Below are 19,381 nucleotides of genomic sequence, written 5' to 3'. Positions count from 1 at the left end.
CAAGTACTCCTGGGCTATTTCTTTGCTTGACTCTGTCTCCTTGACCACAGACCTTATGAAAAAATCTCTTCTGGGTACCGTCTTGAATTCTAGAAAAAACCCTGATTCCACCACGTTTCGTACCCATGTGTCTCGAATGGTTGTGGCCCAGACATGAGAGAAATCGGCTAACCTGCCACCCACCATGTTCTGGGCCCTGCCACCTTCATTGTCGACCGGAAGTAGATGGGGCTGAGGAAAAAAATCCCGGTTTTTTCGCTGCCCCTCTGGAACTTGGACGTCCTGATCTCCAAGAAGATTGCCTGGAATACTCTCTACCAGGCTTGTACTGTTTAGACGTCCTGAATGACTTATCCTTCGGTTTGTTGTAGTTCGTCTCAAAGCGTGGTCTTTTTGCCTGACTCTCTTGTGGCAGAAACACGCTTTTTCCACCTGAGACCTTTTTAATAATTGCGTCGAGCTTCTCTCCAAATAACATCTCACCTTCAAAAGGCAATTGACACAGATTAGTTTTAGAAACTGTATCCGCTGCCCACGTCTTCAGCCATAAAGCCCTTCTGGCTGCCACCGACAGTGCCATAGATCTTGCCGAGAAATGCACTAGGTCTATCGAAGCTTCGGATATGAATTCTGTTGCCATTTTACAATCTGTCAACATCTCTAAAAGCTTTGGTCTCTTTACATTAGAAGATATCGCTTCTCCAAGTTCTGACAACCACACCTTCAAAGCTCTAGACACTGAAGTCAGAGCAACAGCTGGTTTACAGGCTGCCCCTGCGGACCCAAAAGCTTTCCTTAGATTGAACTCTATCTTCTTCTCCATTGGCTCCCTGAAGACTGCCGCATCATCTACTGGAAGTGTTGTCTTCTTAGCCAGCCTCACCACAGCCGCATCCACTTTAGGTGGTGAATCCCAGGTTTTTGAATCCTGTTCGTCAAAAGGATACTTCTTGTTGAATTTCCCTGTTGTCTGAGCCCTTTTCTCAGTCTTCTTCCATTCTGACGCAATTATCTCCTTGATAGACGAATGTACAGGAAAGCATGCGGATTTCTTTTTTGATGATGGAAAGAGTTTATCCGCTGATGACAACTTTGTCATTTCTGTTGGAAAAGTTAGAGTCTGTCTGACTGCTCTTATTAACGGGTCAATCACCGCTAAATCAAATGTTGATTCCTCTTCCGAATCAATCTCGCCCTCCTCTGATCCTGCCTGAGAGAGGACGTCCGAGTCAAATGACAGATCTCCCTCAGATACATCTGAAAAAGACTCCCCCTGTCTTCCATGCTGGTGTCTTGGTCTTTTCTTAGTGCCTGACACCTCCTGGAATCCCTGAATAACTGCCTGTTTTATCACCGAGGCTAAGGATTCCCATTGATTTTCTTGTGAAACAGAGGACCCAGGTTCCTGTTGTTTCTCTGCAGAAATCGTTTTCTCTGGAGACTTGTCTTTTCTTACATCTGTGGCAGGAAGGCTGCATGAAAATAACAACAATGTTAGAAACTGAGCCCTTCATCTCTGCCATATTCTCTCTGACCTCATACATCACCTTTTCCCTTTAGGGTGAGAGGCTTTCCCCGTCATACCAGGTTCCATTGGAAAAACTGGTTAAGAGAATAGATAAAAAAGTAATCAGCCACTGGTCTTAGAATACAAGAAAACTCAGCTGATACCCCCCACGTACCTGTGTGCATAAATGCTCAGCTTAACTGATGGCAAAATGGCACCCACAGGAAGTGTGTATTGCTTCAAATAGGGCAGGTCAGACTCCTGCATAAATCAATGTTTTCCTTTCACTGACTGCCCCACCAATGAAATCAGCCTTCTCCAGGCTAGGACGCTGGAGTTTTAGCGCCAAAAACCGCCTCCATACCTTCTTTTTCCCATTTTGAAATTTTTTGCGCTCTTGCCCTCATCCAAAATGGCCGCCGCGTCACTTCCGCCGCGCCGCGTCACTTCCGGTCCACGGCGATCTCCTCATTCTATAGTAAGCGGCGTGCAGTTAATGGCGCACTCCGTCTTCAGACTTCACCTGACCAGCCCAGCCGGAGGATCAGCCCCAAACATCGCCCAACACGGCCATGCTTCCTCCGCATCCCCCTGACCCGCAGACGGGAGGAGAGACACGGGCATGTAAGTAAGCCCCTGCTGACCCCTTCTCTGGGGAGCTAATATTAGGCCCTTACTGAATCTTGTAGTAGTCCTGTTTCTTCATCCAACAGGCTATCCTCTCCCTGGCCCGGACAGGACAAAAAAGACTAGGGGGTAAGGGAAGAGGTGGAACTTTTAAATTGATAGTGGGAGGTCCTGTCCGCTGGCCTGCAGGGGGAAGTTAACCCGTTGGTGAATGCTGACCATGGGTGACTTAGGGAAATAAAGATATACATAAATAGGTACCTGCAAATAGTTGAAAGCAAGCAAGGTGCAGCACATCAACCCTCCCTCTGTTATATTTGATCTGTAAGGTGATCTGCCACTAAAAGTTCCGCCCCACCTTTAAAGGTTTTCCTTTACAGGCAAAAAAAAGGCTGATTCAATGGGTGCTGCCAGTATATTTAGCAATCACTACACTACTTTCCAGGGATCACTTGCATAGACATGGAGGCTTATTTATTGGAGGTCAAATTTTTGTGGTTTTAGAGGTTTTGGAAATCATGACTAAACTCACAAAAACGTTAAAACCCCAATTGTCATTGAAATGATTCAAAATTTCAAAAACCCCTAAAAATTTGAGTTTTTTGGACAATTTCTAGTAGAGAAAACCCCTAAAACCCCTTGAATTTATTAAAAGTGGTCCAATAGGATCAGAACAGCTCCCATTGAATTATATAGCCCCTTGATAACTTTTACTTGACGTTTGCCTTAGAGGTTTTCATGGGGTTTTTTTACACTTAAATCTTGATTTTTTTTAAAAATTTTCAGAAAAAGAGGAAAACCATGCATTTTTTGAGATTCATGGCATAAATTCGCAATTTGATTGTTAGTAAATAGGCCCCCTAGACTTGTGCATATTCTGTATACCAAAATCAAAAAAGCATACACAAGGGAAATACATGTATCGTGGATGCATGACATATCAGTATAATATATTGAAAAATTTTGTAATGCACTAAATTAACGTTTCTTTGCCCACTATAGGGGTTGTTCACCTTCCAAACACTTTTTTCAGCTGAGTTGTTTTAAGATTGTTCACCAGAAGTAAAGATCTTTTCAACTTCTTTACATTATTTATTTTTTATAATTTTTCCAAAATTGAAGTTTAAAGGGATACTGTCATGGGAAAAAAATTTTTTTTTCAAAATGAATCAGTTAATAGTGCAGCTCCAGCAGAATTCTGCACTGAAATCCATTTCTCAAAAGACGAAATAGATTTTTTTATATTCAATTTTGAAATCTGACATGGGGCTAGACATTTTGTCAATTTTCCAGCTGCCCGAAGTCATGTGACTTGTGCCTGCACTTTAGGAGAGAAATGCTGTTGATAGTGCTGCTCCAGCAGACAGTGCTGCTCCAGCAGAATTCTGCACTGAAATCCATTTCTCAAAAGAGCAAACAGATTTTTTTATATTCAATTTTGAAATCTGACATGGGGCTAGACATTTTGTCAATTTCCCAGCTGCCCGAAGTCATGTGACTTGTGCTCTGATACACTTCAATCACTCTTTTCTGTTGTACTGCAAGTCAGAGTGATATCACCCCCTCCCTTTTCCCTCCCAGCAGCCAAACAAAAGAACAATGGGAAGGTAACCAGATAGCAGCTACCTAACACAAGATAACAGCACTCAATAGTAAAAACCCATGTCCCACTGAGACACATTCAGTTACCTTGAGAAGGAAAAACAGCAGCCTGCCAGAAAGCATTTCTCTCCTAAAGTGCAGGCACAAGTCACATGACCAGGGGCAGCTGGAAAATTGACAAAATGTCTAGCCCCATGTCAGATTTCAAAATTGAATATAAAAAAATCTGTTTGGTCTTTTGAGAAATGGATTTCAGTGCAGAATTCTGCTGGAGTAGCACTATTAACTCATGCATTTGAAAAAAAACAGGATCCCTTTAAAGTACCAACAGTGTGTGGTTGGCAGGTAGGAGCCGAAATGCATGGTAACATGGCGACACCATGTTTGGTGTTAGAATAACCAGGAAATGGAAGTGTGCTCAGAATGAAGTTTAATGGTAAACTATAAACAATTGGTGCTGGTGAAACGGAAGACAAATAAGAAGTAAAATGAGAACTATAACAAACCAAAGGTTGGGGCAGGCTGATGCAAGTCAGTGTACACAGGCAAGAGTTCATAGGCGGGCGGCAGGCGATACAAGTCCTAGGAACAGGCAAGAGATCAGTGGCAGGCGGCAAACAATGCAAGTCCGTGAAACAGGCGAAGGGTCAAGCCAGGAGATCAGATCAAGGATGTAGCAGGTACAAGGAATAAACAGGTCAGAGGAACAAGCAGGACAAGTCAGGAATCAGGGACTGGGTAATTTCAGGAACACTGGCACAAGGCGACTAGAACACAGAAATAAATCAATGATCCAGCAATGGCTGGCAGAAAGGTAATGGCTTATATAGAGCCTTGATGATAAGATCACCGACACCTGGCTTCAATGAGATTAGGGGTGGAGACATGGAATAGCAGTAATCTACACTGACAGTTCGAGGTGTGAGCTCCAACTGCCTCCAGTGGCTCAGCATGAGAATGCACTGTCCAGTCAACCTGCAGACCAGGGATTCAATCCCCAATAGTCCTGACATTACCCCCCTTAAAGTATCACCCTCCGGGTGATACTAAAGTCAAAAAATTTTTAACAGGGAGAAAACCGCCAAGATCAGGAGTCAGGGTAGAGAAGCTGCCAGGGACAGGAACCAACACTGAAGTACTACCTGGAGCCACATCTGGAACCGGAGGACCACCAGGATCAAGAGTGCCACTAAACTCAAGAGCCCATGCAGGCAAGTCACCAGGGTTGAGGGCCAGAACTGAAGAATTGCCAAGGACAGAGGTTGAAGAGCTGCCAGTGTCAGAAACCAGATCGGAGGAGTCTAGAGTCAAAACGGAAACATTGCTATAGTTTTGAGTCAATACAGGAACCTCGGCTGAGTCAGAAGCCAGGACAGGAACCTTGGCTGGGTCAGAAACCAAATCGGTGGAGTCGCCAGGGTCAGGAGCCAGATCAGAGGAGTCGCCAGGGTCAGGAGCCACATCGGAGGAGTCGCCAGGGTCAGGAGTCAGATTAGAGGAGTCGCCAGGGTCAGGAGCCACATCGGAGGAGTCACCAGGGTCAGAAGCCAGATTAGAGGAGTCGCCAGGGTCAGGAGCCAGATCAGAGGAGTCGCCAGGGTCAGGAGCCAGATCGGAGGAGTCGCCAGGGTCAGGAGCCACATCGGAGGAGTCGCCAGGGTCAGGAGCCAGATTAGAGGAGTCAGCCAAGGCACCCATTACAGGTGGCGGACCAGCAGAGGCACCCATTACAGGTGGCGGACCAGCAGAGGCACCCATTACAGGTGGCGGACCAGCAGAGGCACCCATTACAGGTGGCGGACCAGCAGAGGCACCCATTACAGGTGGCGGACCAGCAGAGGCACCCATTACAGGTGGCGGACCAGCAGAGGCACCCATTACAGGTGGCGGACCAGCAGAGGCACCCATTACAGGTGGCGGACCAGCAGAGGCACCCATTACAGGTGGCGGACCAGCAGAGGCACCATTACAGGTGGCGGACCAGCAGAGGCACCCATTACAGGTGGCGGACCAGCAGAGGCACCCATTACAGGTGGCGGACCAGCAGAGGCACCCATTACAGGTGGCGGACCAGCAGAGGCACCCATTACAGGTGGCGGACCAGCAGAGGCACCCATTACAGGTGGCGGACCAGCAGAGGCACCCATTACAGGTGGCGGACCAGCAAAGGCACCCATTACAGGTGACGGACCAGCAGAGGCACCCATTACAGATGATGGCTTGCCCAGGACAACAGAAAGACCATCATGAACAGCAACAAGACTGGTAGACTCTGGAGCACCAGAACTATCAGATCTCGTAGTAGGTACGACAGGTCTAGAAATGGATTTGTCCTTGGGCCCAGAGGCCACAGTACACAGGTCCTCACAGACTGAAGCCGGCAAGGCTTCTGGCTCGGAGGCTGGAAGCGGTAAGGCTGCTGGCTCAGAGGCTGGAAGCGGCAAGGCTGCTGGCTCGGAGGCTGGAAGCGGCAGTACTGGCTCGGAGGCTGGAAGCTGAAGTACTGGCACAGGAGCTGCAGACGGGACCACTGGCACAGGAGCTGCAGACGGGACCACTGGCACAGGAGCTGCAGACGGGACCACTGGCACAGGAGCTGCAGACGGGACCACTGGCACAGGAGCTGCAGACGGGACCACTGGCACAGGAGCTGCAGACGGGACCACTGGCACAGGAGCTGCAGACGGGACCACTGGCACAGGAGCTGCAGACGGGACCACTGGCACAGGAGCTGCAGACGGGACCACTGGCACTGGAGCCTGAGACTGGACTGCGGGCACACAGGCTGGACGAGAGCAGGTAGAGGCCCAATTCGTGGGAAAGCTGGGGAAGGACCAAGCCGCCGGAGGACCGGAACCAGAAAAATCTGTTGAATATCAGCTGGCCCTGGAGCAGGAACTGAAGGTTGAACAGTGGGCCTAGGGGCAGGAGGCACAGGTATTGATGGTAACTGGGTGATTGAACGGCCCTTGAACTTAGTAGTAAATGCAGTTTGTATTTCATCCCCATCTGAGTCCAGATCTTCCCATTCTTCATCAGAAATATTTTCTAAATTGCCTCCATCAGAGAAAACATCAGAACAGGAGGATTGCAAAGTAATTTCAGATGTAGAAAAAGTTGGAAATGAGGAAGTTGAGGAGGCAATTGTAGTAGATTTGAAAATATCAGGCGATACTGGCCAGAGATCCCCTGTAGAATATGCCTTTAACAAAGTGAGAAACAGAATGGGATCCTGCAGAAAAAAAAGCCTCTTCATCTATGCAAGACTCAGCCCACTCTAAGACTTTACCTCCCAAAAGGAATAATATAATTAGCCTGCTTTTCATGCACTCAGGTGCTTGCTTGAAAAAAGAGACAGTCGCAAACCTTTTACATACAAGAAGAAATTCATCAAACGTGTCCTTTTCCCCTTCATACTTTTTCACTGAGGCAAGCCACTTGGCAGAGAGTTGTAGTTCAGCAGTATCTGAAACAGCACAGCAGTTACCATCAGGCTCCTTGTAATTGGGCTGGATCATTCTGTCAGGATCTACCAACAGTGTGTGGTTGGCAGGTAGGAGCCGAAATGCATGGTAACATGGCGACACCATGTTTGGTGTTAGAATAACCAGGAAATGGAAGTGTGCTCAGAATGAAGTTTAATGGTAAACTATAAACAATTGGTGCTGGTGAAACGGAAGACAAATAAGAAGTAAAATGAGAACTATAACAAACCAAAGGTTGGGGCAGGCTGATGCAAGTCCGTGTACACAGGCAAGAGTTCATAGGCGGGCGGCAGGCGATACAAGTCCTAGGAACAGGCAAGAGATCAGTGGCAGGCGGCAAACAATGCAAGTCCGTGAAACAGGCGAAGGGTCAAACCAGGAGATCAGATCAAGGATGTAGCAGGTACAAGGAATAAACAGGTCAGAGGAACAAGCAGGACAAGTCAGGAATCAGGGACTGGGTAATTTCAGGAACACTGGCACAAGGCGACTAGAACACAGAAATAAATCAATGATCCAGCAATGGCTGGCAGAAAGGTAATGGCTTATATAGAGCCTTGATGATAAGATCACCGACACCTGGCTTCAATGAGATTAGGGGTGGAGACATGGAATAGCAGTAATCTACACTGACATTTCGAGGTGTGAGCTCCAACTGCCCTCCAGTGGCTCAGTATGAGAATGCACTGTCCAGTCAACCTGCAGACCAGGGATTCAATCCCCAATAGTCCTGACAGTTTGGAGTTCACCCACTTAGAATGCATATATATATATATATATATATATATATATATATATATATATATATATATATATATATATATATATATATATATATATATATATATATATATATATATATATATATATATATATATATATATATATATATATATTATTTAGTTCAGCTTTCCTGGTTGTAGAATGACAGCATATGTTGTAATATCTTAGTTTCTATACATGTTGTAGCACAGTAAGCAGAACGTATATATATAACCCAGGATTCTCTATGAGACATAACAGAGAGAATAACAGGGGCTGTGCAGGAGCTGCATTCAGTCAGCTGGGTGATCTAGTGCAGCCACTATTAAAAAAAAGGAGAGGCTGTGGGTGAGGTCACTGGCCAAAAAGTAGGAGAATGCTTGTGCAGATGAAAAGCTGATATAAATATATGCCATTACTGGTTTATAAGGCTACTAAGAGATGTCACTTTTTATTTGCTGATTATGTTCTAAAAACTGCAATACGAAAATAGAATCACAGCACCATCCAAAGCGTATTTTTTCTTAAAAAGCCTTTATTGCATTCTCTGGCTTGGATCTCGAATAAACAACGTTTCAGGCCTATGTGGCCCTTTGTCAAGTTAACAAATTACTGCTGATTGCACAGTTTTATACTCACATATTAGATCGCCCTCTAGGGGCCAACAACCAAAATTGATTGATACAAAAAAAGAGAGACATAAAGGCAACATTGTCAGATACATTATAGCATATGGAAAAGTATCCACTTATTTCCTGTAGATTCTATTCTTCCTGTAAAGGATTTAATTCTCATAGTATGGTATCTGCAAGACAATAAAAATGACCAATGTTTGTGGACAAAATGATTTAATACTAATATTAAAAACAATCATTAAAATACTATCGGTATATGGGATGTAAGTCATATTCGCGATTAAGGCCATGGGGTTCCAGTGTTTCCAGACGACGTATCCATTGTGCTTCCTTTTTTAGCAACATTTTAACGCGGTCACCGCCGCGCCGAAGTTTTGGAATATTGTCAATTATCTGAAATTTTAATTGCTGGACCCCATGACCCTTCTCAGCGAAATGACTAGAAACCGCTTGATCTAGTTTTTTTAGTTTCACTGCCGATTTGTGTTCCCGTATTCTGTCTTTTATGGCACGAGTTGTCTGCCCTACATAAAGTCGACCACATGGGCACTTGATTGCATAAATTGCAAATGTGGTATTACATGTATAAAAACCATGGATCTTTATCGGGGTGCCTTTTCGGGGATGATGTACCACATCACCTTTAAGAACATTCGAGCAACAGTTACACGACAGGCAAGGGAAGGTGCCCATATTTCTAGGGCGCAAAACCCGTTCTTCCCTTGAACATCCTCCCAAGTCTGATTTTACTAATGTAGATCCTATGGTATTGTTCCTTTTATATGACATAAGTGGCATGTTTTGGAAAAATTCTACCTCAGGGACCCCATCTCTCAATATGCCCCAATGTTTTCGTATGATTTTAGCTACCTCTTGGCTCACTGTATTAAATTTCGAAACAAAGGGGATACGCTTGAGTTCCCCCTTGTTCTCACATTGGAGACTTGCATGTGAGGCTTCGATTCCCTCACGTTGTTTTTTGAGGAGCCCTGGGGGATAACCTCTCTGGAGAAAATTTGTTTCCATTTCATCTAACCTCTCCTGCTGCAAACTACTCTCTGTCACTATTCGCTTGACGCGAACAAATTGTGATTTCGGTAGCGATTTTTTAGTTTGTATGGGGTGGAATGAATTATAATGAAGTAGAGTATTTCTGTCTGAGGACTTGCGAAACAAATCTGTAGTCAGAGTATCCCCCTTCCTTATAATAGAGGTGTCCAAAAATGCAATCTGTTCAGTGTTAGAATTCAAGGTAAATTTTATAAAGGGTAAGGCAGTGTTGATCTCTTGGTGGAATAAGTTGAGGGTACACGGTGGCCCCGTCCATATAGCGAACACGTCGTCGATAAAACGAAACCACGCAACACAATGTTGCTTAAATAATATGTTTGGATAGATAAATTTTAGTTCAAATTCATTCATGAAAATGTTCGCATATGACGGGGCCACGTTCGAACCCATGGCCGTACCCCTTTTCTGTGTAAAGAAACTGTCTTGAAACATAAAATAATTATTGTATAGGACTAACTCGAGACATTGCATTATAAACTTTTTTTGTGATCCATCCATGGTTGGATCCTCAGTCAGTTCGATGCGGACAGCCTCCAAGCCCCCATCATGTGGGATGGAGGTGTAGAGGCTCTCCACATCAAACGCGACCAGGATCGCATGCGATGGAACATGTTTAAATTTTTCCAATTTCAGCAAAAAATCATTTGTGTCCTTCAAATAAGATCTATGTTTCAAGACATAACCATTGATCATTTTGTCAACGAAGATAGAGAGCGGGGACAAGACAGAATTTATGCAAGAAACAATTGGGCGGCCAGGTGGATTATCTAGCCGTTTGTGAATTTTTGGCAATATATAGAAAATGGGGGTAACCGGGGCGGTTTGTTGGAAAAATTGTGCTAATGTAGGGTCAATTACTTTCAGCTGTAGAGCATCCATGATAAGGTGCTCTACCTTTTTCTGTATGGCAAATAAAGGGTTAACCTTAACGCAGTCATAAGTATCAGTGTCTTGTAATTGTCGCTTTATTTCGCTAATGTACATAGTCTTATCCATAATCACTATGGCTCCGCCCTTATCTGCCGGTTTAACTATCAACGTATCATTCTGTTTGATTGCTGTCAATGCATTATATTCACTAGCGGAAATGTTATAAGGTATTTTATGTAGCTCCCCATTTCTATATTTAGCCTCCAAATTCACCATATCACGTTTAACTTGAGTTACAAATGCATCAACAAAAACATTACCCTCATCGGGTCTATAAGTGCTAGGGGTCTTCAATCCCAAAGAATGTCCCATAAAGGTGTTAATACAAGGGTTAGCCCAATCACTTGTATTTTTTGCAAATTGAGATTTTAATTTAATGTCTCTGAAAAACGATACAGTTCTAGATCTAGCTGAAAGAAATCTGGGCCAGTCACTAGGGCATAGGATAGCCCCTTAGCTAGAACTTGTTGCTGGTCTGGCGTAAGTGAGATGCTAGATATATTTACCACTATCTCCGCCTGCGGTAGGTTCCCGATCGGCCTCTCTTTTTTTCTTCTGTGTTTTCTCCCTGCGCGCCTTCTCCTTCGGACGCCGCATCTGTCGCTTGTGATCCACTTAAAAAAGAGGATGTTGTAGAGTTGGAGTCGGATCTAGGGCGTGTAGGTGAATAACCTCGTGGTGGATGTGCTCTGTGTCCCCCGCGGGTTCCCAGACTGCGCTTGTTTCCACCCATACCGTCATGTGAGGGCCTGTTCCAACGGTATACATTACCAGTACTGTAGTCGCCGGCATCTCTTTGGAACTTAGAGCGCTTCCGCGCTTCCACTTCACTCCGGAACTTCTGTACATGGTCCGTCAGCTTCTCGGTCCCCTCTGCAACAATCTCAGGAGGAAAGGAGTTCCGCATCTCCAGTTCCTGTGAGGCAATCTGTTGTTTGATCGCAGGTAATTCTTTTTGGAGACGCTCCATGGTGGCCAGCATTAAATATAGGGAGCATTTATTAATGATAGCTTCCCATCTTTGGCAAAAATCTTTGTCCTCTGCAAACAAGGTGGGGCGCAAATGGACCCTCAAACCCCTGGGTATACGGTTAATCTTCACATACTCCGATAGTGTTCTCAGGTGTAGGTCATATGCCACTGATTTCCTTTGGGAATTTTCCAATTCTCTAAAGTTCTGCTTACAGTCCTTAATATTGAGGAAATCAGTGGATCCTCCTACAGCCTCAGTAATTCTGGACTTGTCAAGATCACTATATGCAAAAGTCATTATAACTGGTGGGGGTGCACGGGACCACGTGGAAATAGAACAATGGAGTAATTGGTCAGCACTCACCCAAACCAAAATTATATCGAAATGGTGCACGTGCAGGGTTGTCCACTCCAACCGGATAAACGATACGAAAATAGAATCACAGCACCATCCAAAGCGTATTTTTTCTTAAAAAGCCTTTATTGCATTCTCTGGCTTGGATCTCAAATAAACAACGTTTCAGGCCTATGTGGCCCTTTGTCAAGTTAACAAATTACTGCTGATTGCACAGTTTTATACTCACATATTAGATCGCCCTCTAGGGGCCAACAACCAAAATTGATTGATACAAAAAAAGAGAGACATAAAGGCAACATTGTCAGATACATTATAGCATATGGAAAAGTATCCACTTATTTCCTGTAGATTCTATTCTTCCTGTAAAGGATTTAATTCTCATAGTATGGTATCTGCAAGACAATAAAAATGACCAATGTTTGTGGACAAAATGATTTAATACTAATATTAAAAACAATCATTAAAATACTATCGGTATATGGGATGTAAGTCATATTCGCGATTAAGGCCATGGGGTTCCAGTGTTTCCAGACGACGTATCCATTGTGCTTCCTTTTTAGCAACATTTTAACGCGGTCACCGCCGCGCCGAAGTTTTGGAATATTGTCAATTATCTGAAATTTTAATTGCTGGACCCCATGACCCTTCTCAGCGAAATGACTAGAAACCGCTTGATCTAGTTTTTTTAGTTTCACATGTAGGGCAGACAACTCGTGCCATAAAAGACAGAATACGGGAACACAAATCGGCAGTGAAACTAAAAAAACTAGATCAAGCGGTTTCTAGTCATTTCGCTGAGATATATATATATATATATGCATTCTAAGTGGGTGAACTCCAAACTGTCAGGACTATTGGGGATTGAATCCCTGGTCTGCAGGTTGACTGGACAGTGCATTCTCATACTGAGCCACTGGAGGCAGTTGGAGCTCACACCTCGAAATGTCAGTGTAGATTACTGCTATTCCATGTCTCCACCCCTAATCTCATTGAAGCCAGGTGTCGGTGATCTTATCATCAAGGCTCTATATAAGCCATTACCTTTCTGCCAGCCATTGCTGGATCATTGATTTATTTCTGTGTTCTAGTCGCCTTGTGCCAGTGTTCCTGAAATTACCCAGTCCCTGATTCCTGACTTGTCCTGCTTGTTCCTCTGACCTGTTTATTCCTTGTACCTGCTACATCCTTGATCTGATCTCCTGGTTTGACCCTTCGCCTGTTTCACGGACTTGCATTGTTTGCCGCCTGCCACTGATCTCTTGCCTGTTCCTAGGACTTGTATCGCCTGCCGCCCGCCTATGAACTCTTGCCTGTGTACACGGACTTGCATCAGCCTGCCCCAACCTTTGGTTTGTCTAGTTTTTTTAGTTTCACATGTAGGGCAGACAACTCGTGCCATAAAAGACAGAATACGGGAACACAAATCGGCAGTGAAACTAAAAAAACTAGATCAAGCGGTTTCTAGTCATTTCGCTGAGAAGGGTCATGGGGTCCAGCAATTAAAATTTCAGATAATTGACAATATTCCAAAACTTCGGCGCGGCGGTGACCGCGTTAAAATGTTGCTAAAAAAGGAAGCACAATGGATACGTCGTCTGGAAACACTGGAACCCCATGGCCTTAATCGCGAATATGACTTACATCCCATATACCGATAGTATTTTAATGATTGTTTTTAATATTAGTATTAAATCATTTTGTCCACAAACATTGGTCATTTTTATTGTCTTGCAGATACCATACTATGAGAATTAAATCCTTTACAGGAAGAATAGAATCTACAGGAAATAAGTGGATACTTTTCCATATGCTATAATGTATCTGACAATGTTGCCTTTATGTCTCTCTTTTTTTGTATCAATCAATTTTGGTTGTTGGCCCCTAGAGGGCGATCTAATATGTGAGTATAAAACTGTGCAATCAGCAGTAATTTGTTAACTTGACAAAGGGCCACATAGGCCTGAAACGTTGTTTATTCGAGATCCAAGCCAGAGAATGCAATAAAGGCTTTTTAAGAAAAAATACGCTTTGGATGGTGCTGTGATTCTATTTTCGTATCGTTTATCCGGTTGGAGTGGACAACCCTGCACGTGCACCATTTCGATATAATTTTGGTTTGGGTGAGTGCTGACCAATTACTCCATTGTTCTATTTCCACGTGGTCCCGTGCACCCCCACCAGTTATAATGACTTTTGCATATAGTGATCTCGACAAGTCCAGAATTACTGAGGCTGTAGGAGGATCCACTGATTTCCTCAATATTAAGGACTGTAAGCAGAACTTTAGAGAATTGGAAAATTCCCAAAGGAAATCAGTGGCATATGACCTACACCTGAGAACACTATCGGAGTATGTGAAGATTAACCGTATACCCAGGGGTTTGAGGGTCCATTTGCGCCCCACCTTGTTTGCAGAGGACAAAGATTTTTGCCAAAGATGGGAAGCTATCATTAATAAATGCTCCCTAGATTTAATGCTGGCCACCATGGAGCGTCTCCAAAAAGAATTACCTGCGATCAAACAACAGATTGCCTCACAGGAACTGGAGATGCGGAACTCCTTTCCTCCTGAGATTGTTGCAGAGGGGACCGAGAAGCTGACGGACCATGTACAGAAGTTCCGGAGTGAAGTGGAAGCGCGGAAGCGCTCTAAGTTCCAAAGAGATGCCGGCGACTACAGTACTGGTAATGTATACCGTTGGAACAGGCCCTCACATGACGGTATGGGTGGAAACAAGCGCAGTCTGGGAACCCGCGGGGGACACAGAGCACATCCACCACGAGGTTATTCACCTACACGCCCTAGATCCGACTCCAACTCTACAACATCCTCTTTTTTAAGTGGATCACAAGCGACAGATGCGGCGTCCGAAGGAGAAGGCGCGCAGGGAGAAAACACAGAAGAAAAAAGAGAGGCCGATCGGGAACCTACCGCAGGCGGAGATAGTGGTAAATATATCTAGCATCTCACTTACGCCAGACCAGCAACAAGTTCTAGCTAAGGGGCTATCCTATGCCCTAGTGACTGGCCCAGATTTCTTTCAGCTAGATCTAGAACTGTATCGTTTTTTCAGAGACATTAAATTAAAATCTCAATTTGCAAAAAATACAAGTGATTGGGCTAACCCTTGTATTAACACCTTTATGGGACATTCTTTGGGATTGAAGACCCCTAGCACTTATAGACCCGATGAGGGTAATGTTTTTGTTGATGCATTTGTAACTCAAGTTAAACGTGATATGGTGAATTTGGAGGCTAAATATAGAAATGGGGAGCTACATAAAATACCTTATAACATTTCCGCTAGTGAATATAATGCATTGACAGCAATCAAACAGAATGATACGTTGATAGTTAAACCGGCGGATAAGGGCGGAGCCATAGTGATTATGGATAAGACTATGTACATTAGCGAAATAAAGCGACAATTACAAGACACTGATACTTATGACTGCGTTAAGGTTAACCCTTTATTTGCCATACAGAAAAAGGTAGAGCACCTTATCATGGATGCTCTACAGCTGAAAGTAATTGACCCTACATTAGCACAATTTTTCCAACAAACCGCCCCGGTTACCCCCATTTTCTATATATTGCCAAAAATTCACAAACGGCTAGATAATCCACCTGGCCGCCCAATTGTTTCTTGCATAAATTCTGTCTTGTCCCCGCTCTCTATCTTCGTTGACAAAATGATCAATGGTTATGTCTTGAAACATAGATCTTATTTGAAGGACACAAATGATTTTTTGCTGAAATTGGAAAAATTTAAACATGTTCCATCGCATGCGATCCTGGTCACGTTTGATGTGGAGAGCCTCTACACCTCCATCCCACATGATGGGGGCTTGGAGGCTGTCCGCATCGAACTGACTGAGGATCCAACCATGGATGGATCACAAAAAAAGTTTATAATGCAATGTCTCGAGTTAGTCCTATACAATAATTATTTTATGTTTCAAGACAGTTTCTTTACACAGAAAAGGGGTACGGCCATGGGTTCGAACGTGGCCCCGTCATATGCGAACATTTTCATGAATGAATTTGAACTAAAATTTATCTATCCAAACATATTATTTAAGCAACATTGTGTTGCGTGGTTTCGTTTTATCGACGACGTGTTCGCTATATGGACGGGGCCACCGTGTACCCTCAACTTATTCCACCAAGAGATCAACACTGCCTTACCCTTTATAAAATTTACCTTGAATTCTAACACTGAACAGATTGCATTTTTGGACACCTCTATTATAAGGAAGGGGGATACTCTGACTACAGATTTGTTTCGCAAGTCCTCAGACAGAAATACTCTACTTCATTATAATTCATTCCACCCCATACAAACTAAAAAATCGCTACCGAAATCACAATTTGTTCGCGTCAAGCGAATAGTGACAGAGAGTAGTTTGCAGCAGGAGAGGTTAGATGAAATGGAAACAAATTTTCTCCAGAGAGGTTATCCCCCAGGGCTCCTCAAAAAACAACGTGAGGGAATCGAAGCCTCACATGCAAGTCTCCAATGTGAGAACAAGGGGGAACTCAAGCGTATCCCCTTTGTTTCGAAATTTAATACAGTGAGCCAAGAGGTAGCTAAAATCATACGAAAACATTGGGGGCATATTGAGAGATGGGGTCCCTGAGGTAGAATTTTTCCAAAACATGCCACTTATGTCATATAAAAGGAACAATACCATAGGATCTACATTAGTAAAATCAGACTTGGGAGGATGTTCAAGGGAAGAACGGGTTTTGCGCCCTAGAAATATGGGCACCTTCCCTTGCCTGTCGTGTAACTGTTGCTCGAATGTTCTTAAAGGTGATGTGGTACATCATCCCCGAAAAGGCACCCCGATAAAGATCCATGGTTTTTATACATGTAATACCACATTTGCAATTTATGCAATCAAGTGCCCATGTGGTCGACTTTATGTAGGGCAGACAACTCGTGCCATAAAAGACAGAATACGGGAACACAAATCGGCAGTGAAACTAAAAAAACTAGATCAAGCGGTTTCTAGTCATTTCGCTGAGAAGGGTCATGGGGTCCAGCAATTAAAATTTCAGATAATTGACAATATTCCAAAACTTCGGCGCGGCGGTGACCGCGTTAAAATGTTGCTAAAAAAGGAAGCACAATGGATACGTCGTCTGGAAACACTGGAACCCCATGGCCTTAATCGCGAATATGACTTACATCCCATATACCGATAGTATTTTAATGATTGTTTTTAATATTAGTATTAAATCATTTTGTCCACAAACATTGGTCATTTTTATTGTCTTGCAGATACCATACTATGAGAATTAAATCCTTTACAGGAAGAATAGAATCTACAGGAAATAAGTGGATACTTTTCCATATGCTATAATGTATCTGACAATGTTGCCTTTATGTCTCTCTTTTTTTGTATCAATCAATTTTGGTTGTTGGCCCCTAGAGGGCGATCTAATATGTGAGTATAAAACTGTGCAATCAGCAGTAATTTGTTAACTTGACAAAGGGCCACATAGGCCTGAAACGTTGTTTATTCGAGATCCAAGCCAGAGAATGCAATAAAGGCTTTTTAAGAAAAAATACGCTTTGGATGGTGCTGTGATTCTATTTTCGTATTGCAGTTTTTAGAACATAATCAGCAAATAAAAAGTGACATCTCTTAGTAGCCTTATAAACCAGTAATGGCATATATTTATATCAGCTTTTCATCTGCACAAGCATTCTCCTACTTTTTGGCCAGTGACCTCACCCACAGCCTCTCCTTTTTTTTAATAGTGGCTGCACTAGATCACCCAGCTGACTGAATGCAGCTCCTGCACAGCCCCTGTTATTCTCTCTGTTATGTCTCATAGAGAATCCTGGGTTATATATATACGTTCTGCGTTTATCCGGTTGGAGTGGACAACCCTGCACGTGCACCATTTCGATATAATTTTGGTTTGGGTGAGTGCTGACCAATTACTCCATTGTTCTAAAAACTGCAATGTCAAGGGTCATGTGGCACTCTAAAAAATTATGGCATACATGTATAACTTCTCCAATTTCAAAATGCAAGTTTTATTAGATGATAATGTTCCTGATCATTTAAGGTTACATAAGCTAACTTTTGGCAGGATAATTACAGTCCAATACACCACCTCTCTTGATGATATAAAAAGGATTTTCTTATTTAGCCATATATTAAGCTTCCTTTAATACTTATTAATGATGATGATTAGGGTTGCATTATTAGTTCCATTTGTATAATATTTTATTGACATTTCTTGACGTAAGCTAATAAACAAAGAAGATTTCCCTGCCTGTTACTTATATCCGACTGTCTCTGTTTATGCAAACTCTTATACTGGCATTCAGGGTGGCTCCTGTTTATATAGATGTGATGACATGCTAACACCAAAAGGCTAGTCGGGAAATTTCATATTTCTCATATATTTAATATTGCACTTATTTTGAGCTGTGTTTCTGACAGCATTAATTCATTTCATCCCTTTCCAGAATTTTTTTTCATCTGATGACATGTACAATTCAGGGAAATTCATCGTCCTGTCTGTCGTAACGTACCACTTAACCTTTGTTACTGTGTATAATTATGTTTATTAATTTATTAAGTGCAATATTTAACCTCATTAGTACTGTAAAAAATGTACAGCTCTGCGTACACAGTAGCACTAAATAAAGGTATACATACTGTACATAGGTAACGGCAAATAGCTGAAAGCAAGCAAGGTGCAGCACATTGACCCTTCTTCTGTTATATGTTTGATCTGTAAGGTGAACATAAGTTACTGAAGTTGACTTATTAGACAGGGAATATTGGTGAAATGAATGTGTCACTAAAATTTTTAGCCCACCCTTCTGTGGGCTGACAGAGCTCACAATCCCCCTTTCGCAGTTCACTGCAGTTGTTTACTCCCAGTGCAGGCAGCCATGTTGGGCCACAAACATGTACACGATTCCCAGATTCCAGGTAATGTGCATGCACATATTGATTGAATGTCCTGTGCTTTCTCATACTCATTCAGTCGTTGTATGCATGTGCCCCACATGGCTGCCCACACTGGAAGTACGGTAGGTAGCTGTTGTGGACTGACACAGTGCTTGATGGAGGGGGCACACATTTTAAACAGTGCTATTGTTACCCTCTTACACTTATAATTTTGGATGGATGGACACTGGTAGTTGGTGGACATAAATAATAAATGCATATTAGTATAAAACTGGAGACATTTTGGGCCAGATTCAATTCAGTGAGAAAATTATATTTTCTCCAAATTCAATTCCAGTTCCATTTTTTCCCCCATAGTTTTCACGTAATAAGCCATGAAGTTTTCATGTGACAAACCTTTTTCTCACTGAATTGAATCTGGCCCTTTACATACTGCAATGTATTCTCAGAGTACAGTCACTTGTTGCAGAATGTTTGTAGAAAGTCATGG

General features: G+C 43.1%; 1 protein-coding gene across 1 annotated transcript; it reads right to left on the bottom strand.

The window, feature by feature from the left end:
• Positions 1-205: 205 nt before the first annotated feature.
• On the bottom strand, positions 206-1,689 carry LOC121394207 (lamina-associated polypeptide 2, isoforms alpha/zeta-like). The gene is made up of 2 exons (XM_041564515.1): positions 1,548-1,689; positions 206-1,472 (listed from the first exon to the last, which is right to left on the bottom strand). The coding sequence occupies exons 1-2, from the start codon at positions 1,592-1,594 to the stop codon at positions 206-208; spliced, it is 1,314 nt and encodes a 437-aa protein (XP_041420449.1). The 5' UTR covers positions 1,595-1,689.
• Positions 1,690-19,381: the final 17,692 nt, after the last annotated feature.

The sequence above is a fragment of the Xenopus laevis genome, chromosome 5S (assembly GCF_017654675.1).
Source record: "Xenopus laevis strain J_2021 chromosome 5S, Xenopus_laevis_v10.1, whole genome shotgun sequence".
NCBI lineage: Eukaryota > Metazoa > Chordata > Amphibia > Anura > Pipidae > Xenopus > Xenopus laevis.
The sequence above is the reverse complement of the archived record's forward strand: the minus strand, read 5'-3'. Positions and strand labels throughout refer to the sequence as shown.